The sequence below is a fragment of the Lipophrys pholis genome, assembly GCF_963383615.2.
Source record: "Lipophrys pholis genome assembly, chromosome: 12".
NCBI classification, from domain to species: domain Eukaryota; kingdom Metazoa; phylum Chordata; class Actinopteri; order Blenniiformes; family Blenniidae; genus Lipophrys; species Lipophrys pholis.
This window is the reverse complement of record NC_137641.1, coordinates 20,548,061-20,562,753: the sequence shown is the minus strand read 5'-3', so window position 1 is coordinate 20,562,753 and position 14,693 is coordinate 20,548,061. Positions and strand designations below refer to the sequence as shown.

The following is a 14,693-nucleotide window of genomic DNA, read 5'->3' as shown; positions in this document are numbered from 1 at the left end:
TATAGAGATATAGAGATATAGAGATATAGAGATATAGAGATATAGAGATATTTAGATTTAATCTCCACTCAACATGAGATTCTTCTCTTCTGGTAGATCCGAAGATTACTAATTAAAAAAACAAACCAAAAAGAGGTAGAATATAAGTTTAACAATATAAATAACCAGAGGTGTCACATTGTAAGCCTATCAGAACCATACATTCATCTTCTACACCACTTCATCCAATTAGGATCTTTCTTTCTTCTTTTATTGGCAGAACATGTTTGGATGTTTGTTTGTTTTTTGTTACATTTAAGGCTTTCATAGCCACCAGGATATTCAAGGAACTTTATTTCAAATGTTGTATTTTGTTGTACTTAATTCTTGGCCACTTAATTCTACCCTTGATTAAACACAATTCAGTAAATCATCTGCTTCTTGTTTGTTTGTTTGTTTGTTTGTTTGTTTGTTTGTTTGTCGTTTTTAACCAGGAACTTGCTTTGGAAATGGAATTGATTAAAAAAAAAAAGTTTACAAGGTGTGAATTTTGCTTCAGGTCTATTGTTCTAACATAACATTGACAAGAAGATCCAATGCGTGACTGTAAAACAACAACAACAACAAAATTAAGTCTGAATAAATTTTCTTAATTTAAAAAGTTTAAATAAAATAAGAGCTTTATTTCACTTCTGGCTTCTTTTTTTAAAATCGAAACACCATATGAAGGTTGTAGATGAAGATGTATAAGCTCTATAAGCTGTATCGGCTTTCAGATAAAAAGGTCAAAAATACCTTGAAAATGATGAAACGCAAACATCTTTTATTTTATATTTACTTTGTGGATTTAACTTGTTGGTGCGTGTCCAGGCGAAGGACTGGAGAGACCTAGAAATGTAGGTTCACCTGAAGGGTGCTCCAGTTTCAAAACGATTCCCCATTGATATTAAAATTTAGAGTCATCTTGCCCAGACGTAACTCTTCAGCAGATCCAAGGAACTTTTATCCTGTGAACAAACTGTAAGTGTTGCAAGTTAAAAAGCGAAGATTTCTGTTCAAGTAGAAAATGTGAAAAAAAAGAAAGAAAGAAAGAAAGAAATGTTTTAAGAAACCAAATTAAAAGAAAAACTTATAGTATCATGCAGGTTAAAGTCACAGAGAAGTGCTTATCAAATGGATGGGAAGTAGAGTGGGTGTGTACGCAGAGCAGAGCGGAGTGGAGGAGGAGTTGAGAAGGAGGGGATGTCAGGGGAGGGTGCAAGTCGGGTGGGGGTATATAAGCGAGGGCAGATTTCACACATAGCAACAGAGTTCCGACTGCTGTCAGCTATCGTGGATCTATCTGCCCCGTACAAAGACTTTTATTCATCTTTGGAAAGAGAAAACCGAGACTGGAGATGGAGCCAACGGTGGGTCCTTACGAGTACTACGACTACGAAGAGACAGAAAACTCCACCATGTGTGACTATTCAGAGTGGACGCCGTCATACTCTGTCATCCCGGTGCTCTACATGCTCATATTCATCCTTGGCCTCTCCGGAAATGGGGTGGTCATCTTCACCGTGTGGAGAGCCCAGGGCAAGCGGCGAGCTGCCGATGTCTACATCGGCAATCTGGCCCTGGCTGACCTCACCTTCGTGGTAACGCTGCCTCTGTGGGCCGTCTACACCGCCATGGGCTACCACTGGCCATTTGGAATGGCCCTTTGTAAGATCAGCAGCTACGTGATCCTTCTCAACATGTACGCCAGCGTCTTCTGCCTCACCTGCATGAGCTTCGACCGCTACCTGGCCATAGTTCACTCGCTGTCCAGCACCCAGCTGCGAACCCGGGGCCACATGCACGGCTCGCTAACGGCCATCTGGCTGCTGTCTGGGCTGCTGGCTGCCCCAACTCTCATCCTCCGCACCACCAAGTACGATGGAGAAACCAACCGCACGTCCTGCGCCATGGACTTCAGCCTGGTGGTGACAAATAAGGAACAGGAGAACCTGTGGATCGCCGGCCTCAGCATCTCCTCCTCGACTTTGGGCTTTCTCCTGCCCTTCTTGGCAATGATGGTGTGCTACGGCTTCATCGGCTGTACTGTTACCCGCCACTTCAACACTCTGCGCAAAGAGGACCAGCGCAAGAGGAGGCTGCTGAAGATCATCACAACGCTGGTGGTAGTTTTTGCTGCCTGCTGGATGCCGTTCCATGTGGTGAAAAGCGCCGATGCCCTGTCCTACCTGGACCTCTTCCCTGCTACCTGTGCCTTCCTGCGCTTCCTCCTGCTGGCTCACCCCTACGCGACCTGCCTGGCCTACATCAACAGCTGCCTCAACCCCTTCCTCTACGCCTTCTTCGACCTGCGCTTCAGATCCCAGTGCCTGTGCCTGCTCAACCTGAAAAAGTTCCTGCAGGAAAGCCCGGCCAACTCCCTGTCCACACAGAAGACAGAGGCTCAGTCTCCGGCTACAAAGGTGTGACACCAACCCAGGATGCCCAGAGGCATGCTGGGGAGGAGGTGAACAATGCAGAACTATGCAAGGCAAATCAAAACTCGGTGGGTGCTTGCTTACAGATCATCTACGGTCACATTCAGGGTGTCACCTTTGCTCCTCTCTGATGCTGTGGACTGTAGGCACTTGGCTAGGGAAGACTTGTGGTTTTGGACTCGCTGAAAATCCAGCCTTCAGAGACAGGAAGGCAGAACTGAACTAAAACAAGGGAACAAGCCTAAAACAAACTTTTGTAAAAAAAAAAAAGAAAAGAAAAAAAAGGGATAAACTTATGGAAGGAGAAAGACACTTTCACAAGTTTGTCTCAGTTTGCAAGTGGACTTTTACGCAAAGTACTGAGCTTTGAACTCTGAAACTGTGTCCTGAAGTCACAGTGACATGTAACAGTCACGCTTTTGCCCCTGCTGCTCTTGTTGTTATTAGTAAACACCTGAGTGTGGAGTGTGATATCTACCAATAGATCATTGTGTTCCGTGGATCAGTCTGTAGTATCTGTGCCCCAGACAGAAGAGCTATATCTGCGGGATGGGTGTGTCAGTCAACGAGACGTGTTTGAGTCAGATAAGACTGTGTGTGTGTGTGGGTGTGTGTGTGTGTGTGTGTGTGTGTGTGTGTGTGTGTGTGTGTGTGTGTGTGTGTGTGTGTGTGTGTGTGTGTGTGTGTGTGTGTGTGTGTGTGTGTGTGTGTGTAGACAGAGCAGATAGACAAATGGCAGCTGACAAATGTTTTCAGGTTGGTGAAAGACCCAATTAAAAGGTGACTGTTTTGACAGTCTCCTGGCACATCTGCATGTGAAGGACTACGTTTGTGTGTCAGAATATCAATGAATTTGTTCCTGACAAGCATTCTGTGAATACACATTATTTTTGAACTCATGTCTATAATTTGCTATTAAAAAAGGTGCTCTGAAAAACAAACAAGCAAACAACAAAAAAAGCTCTTCTCTGTCCAGTGTCACTCTGCTAAGTAAGGCTCCCTGGAATGTATTTTCTCCTGTCTGGTGAATATGCTTCTTCCTGTTGGTGTGTTGCTGCGAGGGGGCCGTCTCCTTTCCATTGTGTTTGACAGGGCCGAAATCAAAGCATATGTCTGCAGGAAATGCACGGTCCACTTCTGTTTCCCTCTCCCAACGTGTTTGTTTCTTCACTTTCCATTCTCTCGCACAAAAATGTGCAATGGATGATTCTGTTCCAGAGATACTAAAACCTTCAGTGGTAATTATTGGAAATTACAGTGGTACGTCAGAAGAAATACCGCTTACAATTTCTTTTTTAATCAAGTAAAATCCCCTTTCAAAGTTGTTTTTGTTCATGTAAGTTTAAGAAAGGAGGTAGGAATGAAACAGAAAATTACAATTTGCATTTCACGTCACCTTTTTATTTGCAAAAGCCTTCATCTTTTTAAGTGTTTATGGCCTACAATGAATAGATACAACCAGCAGCCCGCAGGCTCAACGTGACCCTCCATGCTCAGTGAAACATTGTTGGTTCATAGTTTATGAGAACATTGAAGTCATTGTAACCACATGCAAACACTGTTTCACATGTAAAAACTCTGTAACCGCAGGGCTGAATTAAACTTGGGATCAACTTTTCCTGAATGAGAAGTCCCAATTTGGCCCTTGGTAGTAAAGAATGGAGTGTTGCAGCCCTCCCAATGGTTAAAGTTGCTCATCTCTGGTTCAGCAAATATAAATAACTTCAACATCTTAAAACATTTCTCTTACATCCAACCATGAATGGGATGCGTGATGCTACTCTGGATCGGCTCAGTCTTCTGGTGCAGTTTCAGCCACGTGACTTTTTGTTCTCCCTGTCAAAGATTCACATTTAACTCTCCCATCAGCAAATTATCCATCTCGTGTCTGCTCCGTTTGGTGGGTCATTTTCACTTTTTCACCCACAATGAATGAAATGTTATGCCCAGTAAAGATCTTTCCTGTGTGTTTTTTGTTAAATTCTATAAGGTTGAAATAAGATTTGACGTTGGAGAGGCATTAACTGGAAACATTAATCTTCCCCATATTTATATCAAACAGTCAAACTTCTTTATATTAGAATTTATGAAAGTTTATAGTTTACACGGTGTGAGAATCAAAATAACTAAAAAAAGAAGTCACCCTTTAAAATGACATTCCATTCTTTTCACACGCCTCTATTGAGTCTTCTATAAGAGTCTTCTATATGAGTCTTTAAACTTTCCTCTCAAGTACAATTACAAAACATTTGTTTTCTTACTTTTCACCTCAGTCCAGCCTCTTTATTTCTTCATGTAATCTATTGTTATCTAATGTGATCAACGGTGTGATAATTGCTTTCAGCATGTCAACACTACCACGGGCTGCTGAGCTTTAAATTACAATTCACTGATTAACCCATTTGGACCGTAATGAGCTTTTTTGCAGGAGAACCAGCGGGGACACAGAGGGATTGGACTAATCCTCGGTTACTCATTTGTAATGGCTGTCGACTTTCTGCCTCAATTGTAATGCCTGTAATGTAGCTTAGTCTTAATCAATTACAGTTAAGGTCCGAATCAGGGGACCACTTTTTGGGTACATGTGACTGGATTGAACTCTCTGTTGACAGAAACTTTTAGCTGTGAATTCAGGTTCAAACAGGTGACATGGCGTTTGTCGGTGCATAAGAAAAAAAAGAAAAAAGAAAATGCAACAGCTGCAGCCACATTCATCTGGCCTCCTTCATCACTGTCTCGGATCTCCTTAATCTAATCTGAGTCGGGGCGCAAACGCAGATATGCAAACAAAATCTCTGTCAAACTGAGCTTGAATTTTACTGTACAACCCGTTTTGTTTTTTTGTTGTTGTTGTTGTTTTTTTTTAAATAAAAGAGGGACCGTCCTAAAGTGATTTTACTAACTTTCTCCAGGGAAACTGCATGAAACAGGCCCCATGCTTCCCAGGGTCAGCACAACAAAATGTGCCATTGGGTGAAACAGCACACAGTACATTTTGAAATCCCACACATGAGCTATTTGCTTTTACAAGACGACTTGTCACATTATCCTCCACCTGTTAGCATCAAAAACCAGAGCGAGCTGCGAAAGATCAGATGGACGGATTCTTTTCACGAGTCTCTGAGTACCGTGGGGCTTACGTGATCGTGTTACACACATTTCACATAGTGAACTTTGCCAAAAGTGCCACAAGAGAAACGTGATTTATTCCGTTTGATCATCCGCTGAGCTGGGTGTTTGTCTGAGATGACAAACACAAATGTTTCCTCACTCCTGTAATTACTGAGTGTGAAAATTAAGCGTGTCTGCACTGGAAGCAGACTCGCCTGAAGGAATCCTGATGGTAGAGACAGTCTTTCTTTTCCCTTCTAACAAATAACAAAAACAAATAGACCAACTTTCAGCGGTATAGTTGGGATTTTTTTTTCTCCCCCCTCTCAGACAGATCCTAAAGCTGAATACCGGTACTTGTATGAGGCATTTCTGCAGCAGAGTCACATAAAACAGCAGTTACCAGACTCAGACTTCTAATCATATCTATAATTTCATTGCGTAGACGCCACTGTCATCTGCTTATCAACAGCACCTCTTTTTTTCCCCAGCTCTAACAACACGAGACGACTGTAAATATCAGGTCTAAATATATACACATTTTTTACACAAATTGATCAAATTATCATTTCGAAGGTTTTCATGCAGTTTTACATCTCAAGATCATTGTTACATTACTTTTAACAGCTATAATCTCGTTTTTCTTGTTGGTTTTTTTTAACCTATATTTAACCGTTGAGATTGCAACATCTCTTTTTCAAGGTACCATGGTGAGTTAGAGCTTTGCACACTGTGACAAACCTCAGAGAGCCATCATGGTACACAGTGTCCAGGCAGTGCAAGCATTCGGCGGGGGTAAACAGCAGATCACCACAGTCAAGCACCGCGATAAACATCGCCTCAACCAACTTTCTCCTATGAAAAACACGACTTGTCTTCTAAAATAAAAACCTAGATTGAGCTTCTATCATTTTGGTTTTTGAGGCAATCAACACAGCCACACAGGTGTAGTTGTACAGCATCAAAAGCAGCTTGCAGATACTAAAGGGATTGAGCAAGGGTTGCGCCGTGGCAGTAAATGACAGAATCATCAGCATAATGATGAAGATGCGCTTGTGGAATGTTATGACCCAGGTTGTTAACATAAATAGTCAAAATAAGTGGACCCAGGACAGAACCTTGGGGAGGCCCCTCATATGACATTTAATACAGCAGAGACAATATTATTATATTTAACACATTGGCTTCACTCAGAAAGGTTTCAAACCAACCAGCTGCCTGCAGGGACATCCTTACATTGAGCAGTCGTTTGAAAGATCGATGAAGAGAATGGCACAAATGTTCTTATTTACTTAATTATGTCACTGACAACCTTTAAGAATGCAGTGAGGGTACAATGTGGTTGTCAGGAGCCAGACTGGTACCGGGAGATAATGTTATTAGCATTCATGAAATCTTTCTATAAATTACTGACCAATCTTTCAAGGATCTTCGACAAAGCAGACAAGTTGGAAATAGGTCTGTAATTGTTGAGTAGAGTAGGGTTAGGGTCTCCTCCTTTTAACGGTAGCAGCACATGGGCAGATTTCCGCACTCTTGGAATGACATTTTGAGTGAGGGTGAGGTTAGAAATACGTGTTAAAGGTTTTGCAATAAAATCTGTTGCAATTTTTTTTTTAAATATGTTTCGAAATTACCTGGACACTGCAGGTTTTTTTTTGGTGTCCAGCGAGAGGGGAGCTCCACCAACTTCATCCACAGAAAAGGAAACAAAATGAAAAGACTGAGCATTAAAAAATAAACTCATTGGTCATGTCAGAGGAAGGCGAAGATTTTAAGGGTGGTGACTGGTTGAACAGAAAAACAAAGGCAATGATATGCTCATTAAAACAATTGAAACACTCAACATTTGATAATTCCACTTCATTTTTTAAGTATACTTTTAATTATATTTGGGTTTGTTTCAAGATATATTTTTGCTGAGTCAAGCGTTAAGGGGTTTTGGCTTGATTCGTAGTTGCTTTTACCAGCCAGTCACATTTGCACAATGAGTCCAGTGACATGCCAACTGAAACTAACGGAAATCTTCTCTGGCTTTTCAGGTGATGTGTTAAAACACACAGTGATGCAGTGTGAAAAGGTTTAACTGCCACCCTTCTCTAACCCAGGGCCAATTTCCTTATCAGTGAAATGTAAATGGGGTTTTTAAGAGTTTCTGTTGAGCTATCCACCCTCTTTCATCCATTGTCATATGAATGGGTGACTAATAGCCTGCGTCATTGTGTTGTTTTAGACCAGGCTTGTAGCCAGGTCTACTGTATGTTACAAACACATGTCCAACTGTTATAAATCAGAACCCAATAAACCAGGCCAGGCAGAAAATAGACATAGGAAGTGTGCACACGCTTTTTGCTCCGTCCTAACAATAGGGGCTGAGCGGCGGGGCCTGCAGACCGGACCTGGAGCCTGTTCTGGCCGATGCATGGTAGGATGAGATGCTGACCCCCCGAGAGTCTTGGAGGACCCTCGGCTTCCTGCCACCCGCTCCTCCAGAACTCGTCCCAGGAGAGTGACAGACCTGACGGACAGGATAGGAGTCAGCAGGCCATGCAGGAAGAGTGAATGGAAGGTGGCCAAGGAAGGGGGATATCCTGCCTTTCAGCAGCATCTCTGCCCTCTGCCAGAGACGCTGGGTCTACCTGAGGTCTTGGAAGGCATTGTGTGCGTGGTTCAAATTTTCTTTTACAATTATTACGTCAAGAAACACCCAAATGATGTAAAAAGTCATCTTTTTTTTTTTTTTTTAAGTGTTTGACAACAGAAAAACACAGTAAATAAGAATGGACAGCAAAATGCTAGAATATATTAATAAGAATATACTGTAAAATGTTATAATATATTTATAGTGGCATGTGATTCAAACACCTGAAGTAACAACTCCGATGTGTCTCCCCCCTCTCCCACTGTCCCCTCACTGCCTCTCTGTCCCTTCTGACATGGCAGACATATCAAAGGCATTCAAACAAGACGGCCATCGTTAGTGAAGACACGTCGTTTCCGAAAGAGCGGAAGTGCCCAAGCTTCGGTTGATTCCGGATCTTGGGTTATGAGACTCTTCGAGGAGATCATCCTCTTCGCCGGGCACAAAGTGTCCCTTCATTCCCGACTCTATCCTCCCCATTGTGCATCTTTCCCTCTCTCGGCTCTAAATGGAGGCCCTGTCAGCCACAGCAGGACTCAGCCGGTTAAGAGCTTCAGCTGCATCAATTTGAGGGCTACAGGTAAAAAAAAACAAAAAAAACATTTAGTGCAAACATTTTTTATTGATGTATGATGATGTTTAATTTGCAAGTAGAACCTGCAACAGACTCCTCCAAAGCCAGGGTTTGGACATTATTACGAAATTATCTTTTAATGAAATCAATTGATTGTATTTCTTTATAAGTGAACTTTGTAGAGTGAAAAAAAAGAAGCTTTACACTGGGCACAAACCCATTACCATTGAACAAATAAAGAAAAGGAGACAAACTACAGGCCTCCTTTACACCGACTCCCTGCAATATGGTCCCCCCAGAGTGTAAAAAGGTCCCAAATGACACTCTGCAATTATCAAGAAATACAAGCAGTTTTTCCTCAATCGTTCTCTGAAACTCTGATGTTCTCAAGGTTGAATTACTGGAGCTATTGTAAATGTTGTTAATAAAAACTTTGTAGCAAAAGCTCATATGCTATTTACTGCAAGAAATAGGCAGATTATCCAGTTACATAGCACCACATCTCAGAATATGTAGTTAATAGCAAAATTTCTGTCATTCAACAACAAATGGATATTTACTAATTTCAATATTATGTAAAGTCGGCACTCTCAAAGATTTAAAGCGCAAATACTTTTCATATCTGACAGTCAAATTGTAATCTAAAGTTGACTATAAACTAAAAATCGGCATTTAAGCCGCATTGCAGTTAACCATAATTGTGTATTATGCAATGATTTTAGAGTGAGTCACTGTCATCTGTTGTTATAGACTTGTGTGTTTGTGTGCGTGTGTGTGTGTGTGTGTGTGTGTGTGGGGGGGGGGGGGTTGCATGTATTATTTGTATTTGTGTTTGACATAAATCTGTTTGTACAAACACACTGATGTTTACACAGTCACAGTGTGGAAACTCAACTTCCTTGAGATAACAAAAAGTCAGTCCTTAGAATATAAATCATTAACTTTAATAGCACAGAGTGAGTTCAGGGTCAGTCTAAGGGTTAAGTTTCAGTAAGCGATATTTGTGGATGGGGTTTGTGTCCAGTTGAGGCATCTCAGAAAAAAAAATATTCTCCCTTGAATGACACCTTGATTTCTTTAAGACTTTATGACTGATTTGTTTTATTGATCCTTACAGATAAAATCACAATTCTTGGTTCACTCAGAATCAGTTGTCAGAGATTGTGTTCTGAATCTTGTCATTCTTGTGCCAGCCTCAGAGGCAAGGCGCAAAGATTACTATCCTAATTTGTTTGATTTTATTTTACTTCTTCCGCGATTTTTTTAATTTTATTTTTTTTTTGTTGGTGTGTGTGGGGGGGGGTCACAGATCAACGTCTGTTGCCATGGAGATGCTGCAGACAGAGGAGCAGAGCTCTGACAGTTAAAGATGTCATCAAAGTAAACCCCTTCCTGAGGACCTAATTGTTGTGTAAGTTTCATATTTTTCAAGTGATGTATTTTCAGTATGTATTTGCAGTAATGTATTTGCAGTGATGTATTTTTAGTATGTATTTTCAGTGATGCATTTAGGCCCAAGAACATTCCAAGCTTTATAGAGAAAAAGTAATATTTTGAAGTTTATGCTTTGACCCACAGGTATAGTATAAATCCAGGCATAGAAGAGCAAATCCAGTCTGAATGAACTACCAAAAAAAAAGCATTCAATCATGACACCTAGCGGCAGGCATAGGAACAGATTTGTCTCCGGAACTCTTGAGTTGTGTACTGTTGCTGGCGGACATATTTCAGCACGCACCCAGGCCTGTTAGCACTGGCTAACGGCTAGCCTCTCTTCTTAGGGAATGTTGTCGCGTAAACAGACGCGAGTGTGGAAATACGTCGAGGAGGGCAGCGTGTTGAAGCTGAAGTCGTACCTGCGGAAGCACCGGGACCTGGACGTGAACTTCTCCCAGGGGAAGAGGCAGAGGAGCCCGCTGCACCTGGCCTGCGGCCTGGGAGACGACGCCGCCCTGCGGCTCCTGCTCCGCCATGGAGCCGACGTTCTGCAGCGGGACCACCGAGGAGACACGGCGCTGCACGTCGCTGCCAACAGAGCCCTGAAACACGGGAAGACGGGTGAGGAGGGCCCCGTTGATAAATCCGCTGGGTGTTTATGTCGTGTTTAATCTTTGGGGCGTTTTTGTTGTTTCAGCGTTTGATGACCTGGTGGTTCCTCTGAAGAGGAGCTGTCCAGATGCTTTGACTGCTGAAAACAGAGCCGGTGTCACTCCTCAAGACCTGCTGAACTGGATCAAACAGTCCAAGGTAAACAACAACAACAATCATCATAATGCTGATATTACACCTCTTCTTCTCTCGCATGTCATAAAAAGTATAAACACACCCTGAACAAACCATCAACACATCTGCCTCTCACTCAGTAGAGTGAATCGATCATAATGCAGTTGATTTCTTGTTTGTTAATCATTAGTATTACATATAGATTCCTAATTTAGCTGCTTTAAATACGCGTTTGATTGGGATCTGTGCCCATGATGGCGAGGTATTCCTTCTCAAGTAGTCAGGTTTATATTATTTCTTTGTAAGGAGCCCTCCTGATAATGACAACAACAAAAACATTACTGTCTCCTTCTGTAAACAGGGCAGTGCTGAAGTTCGCCTGCTCAAACCACAACAGTGCAGACAAAACTACGAATAGAAAGTTGATCCATGTAGTTGTCTTTTGGTGAAGCGACACGATTGTGAGGAAGCTCATCGTCCTGATGACAATGTCTACTTGATATTTACATTTTATACATTTCAAACATGTGCTTCCACATCTTTACTGATGCTTTATGCAGATGTGAAGCGAAGTTCTACAGACCTGATCTACACTGTGAGCCACACATGACTCACATACTAGTCAACCGTTCAGCCCACCTTGTTGAATCTTTCAAGTCTCTCCTCCAGCTGGTATTTCGCATGATATTTGCATGTCATTTTATTCTCGTCACAGGCTACAGAAGCAATGAGCCGTCCACGTGAGACGGATCCTGAGAAGGAGTGGCTGGGGAAGCTGTTCGATGAATGCGAGGATGAATTTTGTGAAACCTTTGGCGTGTATGATGGTAAATATTTAACCTACTCTGTAATGCTGTATCTCACTCAGGGGGCTTTCAAACTGCCTTCACACCGATTTAATCATGTTTCTATGACGACATAGTGAGCGCCGTGTTTATGAGGCCTCTGACTGGTGTTTCCTGAGCACTTTATGTTGCCTGTCGAACTACGTGCTGCTTCTCTGCACCATCACTCTCTCTTTTATCAATGTGCTCTTAAAGTCAAGGTCACATAAAGTTTAAATGTTTATGTGGCGCTGTTACAAAGAGCGATTGAACCCTCTTTTTACGGGGCGTTTACTCTGCTTCATTTTGCTACATCACTGCTATTGGCAGTTCTTCACCATTGTGTTTTGATTAAGTTATGGAAAATTAATGTCAGGCTTTCAGTGGTCACATGGCCATGACATCGCTGGTCTGTGAGCCTGTTTCACTTCCCAACATGAAACCAGAATTTTTGGGCCAAAATCAATTAATTGCTTATCTTTAATCTGACACCTAAAGTCTCCCGCCTTTAGTCTTTTCTCATTTGCTGCTAACTGCTGCGTTTGTTTTTCCACAGCTGATGACTTTCTCCCTGTCGATGATGACGACCAAGACTTCGGGGACTGGGCTGATCGCATCAGGAAAGAGTACTTTGATAAAAAACATGCAGAGGCTCAGAGACTGGCTGCATCATCGAGTGGATGGAAGAAGAGGAAGACCAAGGAAGAGAGAGAAGAAGAAGAGCGGAGCAACAAGGAGCTGCAGGAGAAGCTCCGCAGGGAGCACGAAGCGTACCTGGCTCGGGCGGCGCGGAAAGAGGAAGAGACCCGTCTGGGGAAGAAGCGTCGTTACGACGAGAGGTGCGCGGCCACTTTTCACGGCGGCTCCTCGGCCGACGGCACAAAGCTGAGCTACAGCGACATCCCGTGGCCAGCTCCGCAAGGCACGGTGAAGGAGATGGTCGACGTGATGCTGCACGGCGTCGATCGGAAGGACGTGGCGGTGTTTCGCAAAGTGCTTCGGAAGCAGCAGGCCCTGTGGCATCCCGACAAATTTGCTCAACGGTGTGAAGCTCGGTTGGAGGAGGAGGACAAGCAGCGGGTTCTGGATACAGTCACGGCTCTGTCACAGGAGCTCAACAAACTGGCACAAAGTCTGAGGACTTAGAGGGGGGGGGGCGCCATGTTCACTGGCCGACCACAATCCCTCAGATCGTCCTCTGAAACATGTTCGTAACCTCTGTCTCGTGAACAACCTACTTTTGAAGCCCACTTTCCTCACATTGGCCCTCAAGTGGTTGGAATTTTACACCAGCATCAACGTGCTGACCGCTACTCTGTGTGTTCATTAAAATTATTAAACGCAAAGTTGATTTCAGTTGTGAACTCAGTGTTTTGTACGGTTGGAACGATGAATGAAAATCATGAGTCGACTAAATGTGATGGTCAGTAAAAGTTCAAATCTTAAGTGAAAGTCAAAAATTGACTTTAACGAACAAAACTGGAAAATTGCAATACAATAAGAGAACATGGTATAAATCTGGTTTTTTTACAGCCAGTAAGCATAAACTGTAAATCAGTCCCAAAATATATATACATAAACTTCCCTCTGTAAAACAAAGATAGAAGCCATAAACATACATGACCTGAATAGTCATTAAACAGGTTTTTTGTTGTTGTTGTTAATGACTTGACCTTAAATAGTAAGAAAATGCTCATTAAATGACCTGACTAGGTGGATACCAGCTAGTCGCAGTTGAATATTATGACTGTGCTTCAGCTTTCTCTAGATCCTTGCTTTAACGTTCAGGGAACTAATTGTTTTAAGCTTCGGCTGCATTTAGTGAGAGCATTTGACACTGACACTATTACGTTTTGATGTATTAGAGCTGATCACAATTTGTTGAAGCCCTGTTTTTGGTGTTCTACAAATGGAAGCACACTACCTGTTAACCAATGCGTACCACTACACATCACTGGTACCAGGCGTGTTTGGAGAAGAAGAAATCGGCAGACTGTCTAGAAATGAGCTGACTAACCTGCACTGAGCTGCTAAGCCTTTACACACCAGAAGATGGAGTTACACGTGTCACATTTCTAGAAACTTCAGAGTTCCCACTAATGTGTCACAGCCTCTCTTTCCAATGCATGAGCAGCTTCACTCAGATGTGCGCCACCGTTCTAAAAGCTGTTTTTAATCATCACACGCTGTCTGATTTATGTGTAGAAATAAAACTGATGATTTCAGAGTTTTAGAGTATTGAAGTTGGAGATGGATTGAGGACGATATTCCTGACGTTAACACAAAAGACCCGAACGCCTGCCTCACACTTTGAGAATGTCCTGTCATGGTGTCTGGATTTTCAGTAGCAACATGGGATTTATGGGTGTGTTGTAATACATTTTCAAACGCATTTTATTTTTCATCTTAAATATTTCCTCTTGTTTTACTGCAAACGTCAGAATTTAAAAATAACTCTAAACCTTTTGGAATAAAGGAGGCAGATGGTCGGGCCGCTTTCAGCGGTGCAACAGAATATAAGAAGATGCGGCGGTTGCCAGATTCGTCACATAACCCCCTGTAGAAGAAGACACGCACCTCCGCCATGCACAAGCAAAACTACAAAAGTGAGAAGTTAAACTGAAATAATCAACAAAACAGTAAAAAGCTAATACACTTGACGGAAATATTTGAGTTATGGCTTTCTCAAAGTTATTTAACAATCTCGTGAATACTGTAATAACCAATGCATTACTTTGCAGGTTTCATTTTTACCATGATTGCTTAATGTTGAAGTAATATGATATGCTAATCAACACAGAAATGTAACTGGCCCATTCAACCAGTAATAAGCTTTGCAATAATCCCGCTACTTTAGTACTTTA

General features: G+C 42.3%; 2 protein-coding genes across 2 annotated transcripts; both read left to right on the top strand.

Moving 5' to 3' along the window:
• Window positions 1-1,331: 1,331 nt before the first annotated feature.
• aplnrb (apelin receptor b) lies at window positions 1,332-3,382 on the top strand. The gene has a single exon (XM_080476506.1). It carries the CDS (start codon window positions 1,377-1,379, stop codon window positions 2,445-2,447), a length of 1,071 nt encoding a protein of 356 aa, XP_080332632.1. The 5' UTR covers window positions 1,332-1,376; the 3' UTR covers window positions 2,448-3,382.
• A 7,118-nt stretch (window positions 3,383-10,500) lies between these two features.
• On the top strand, window positions 10,501-13,482 carry nfkbil1 (nuclear factor of kappa light polypeptide gene enhancer in B-cells inhibitor-like 1). Its single transcript, XM_080476505.1, has 4 exons — window positions 10,501-10,840; window positions 10,917-11,029; window positions 11,721-11,832; window positions 12,386-13,482. The coding sequence occupies exons 1-4, from the start codon at window positions 10,567-10,569 to the stop codon at window positions 12,973-12,975; spliced, it is 1,089 nt and encodes a 362-aa protein (XP_080332631.1). The 5' UTR covers window positions 10,501-10,566; the 3' UTR covers window positions 12,976-13,482.
• The last annotated feature ends 1,211 nt before the right edge of the window (window positions 13,483-14,693 follow it).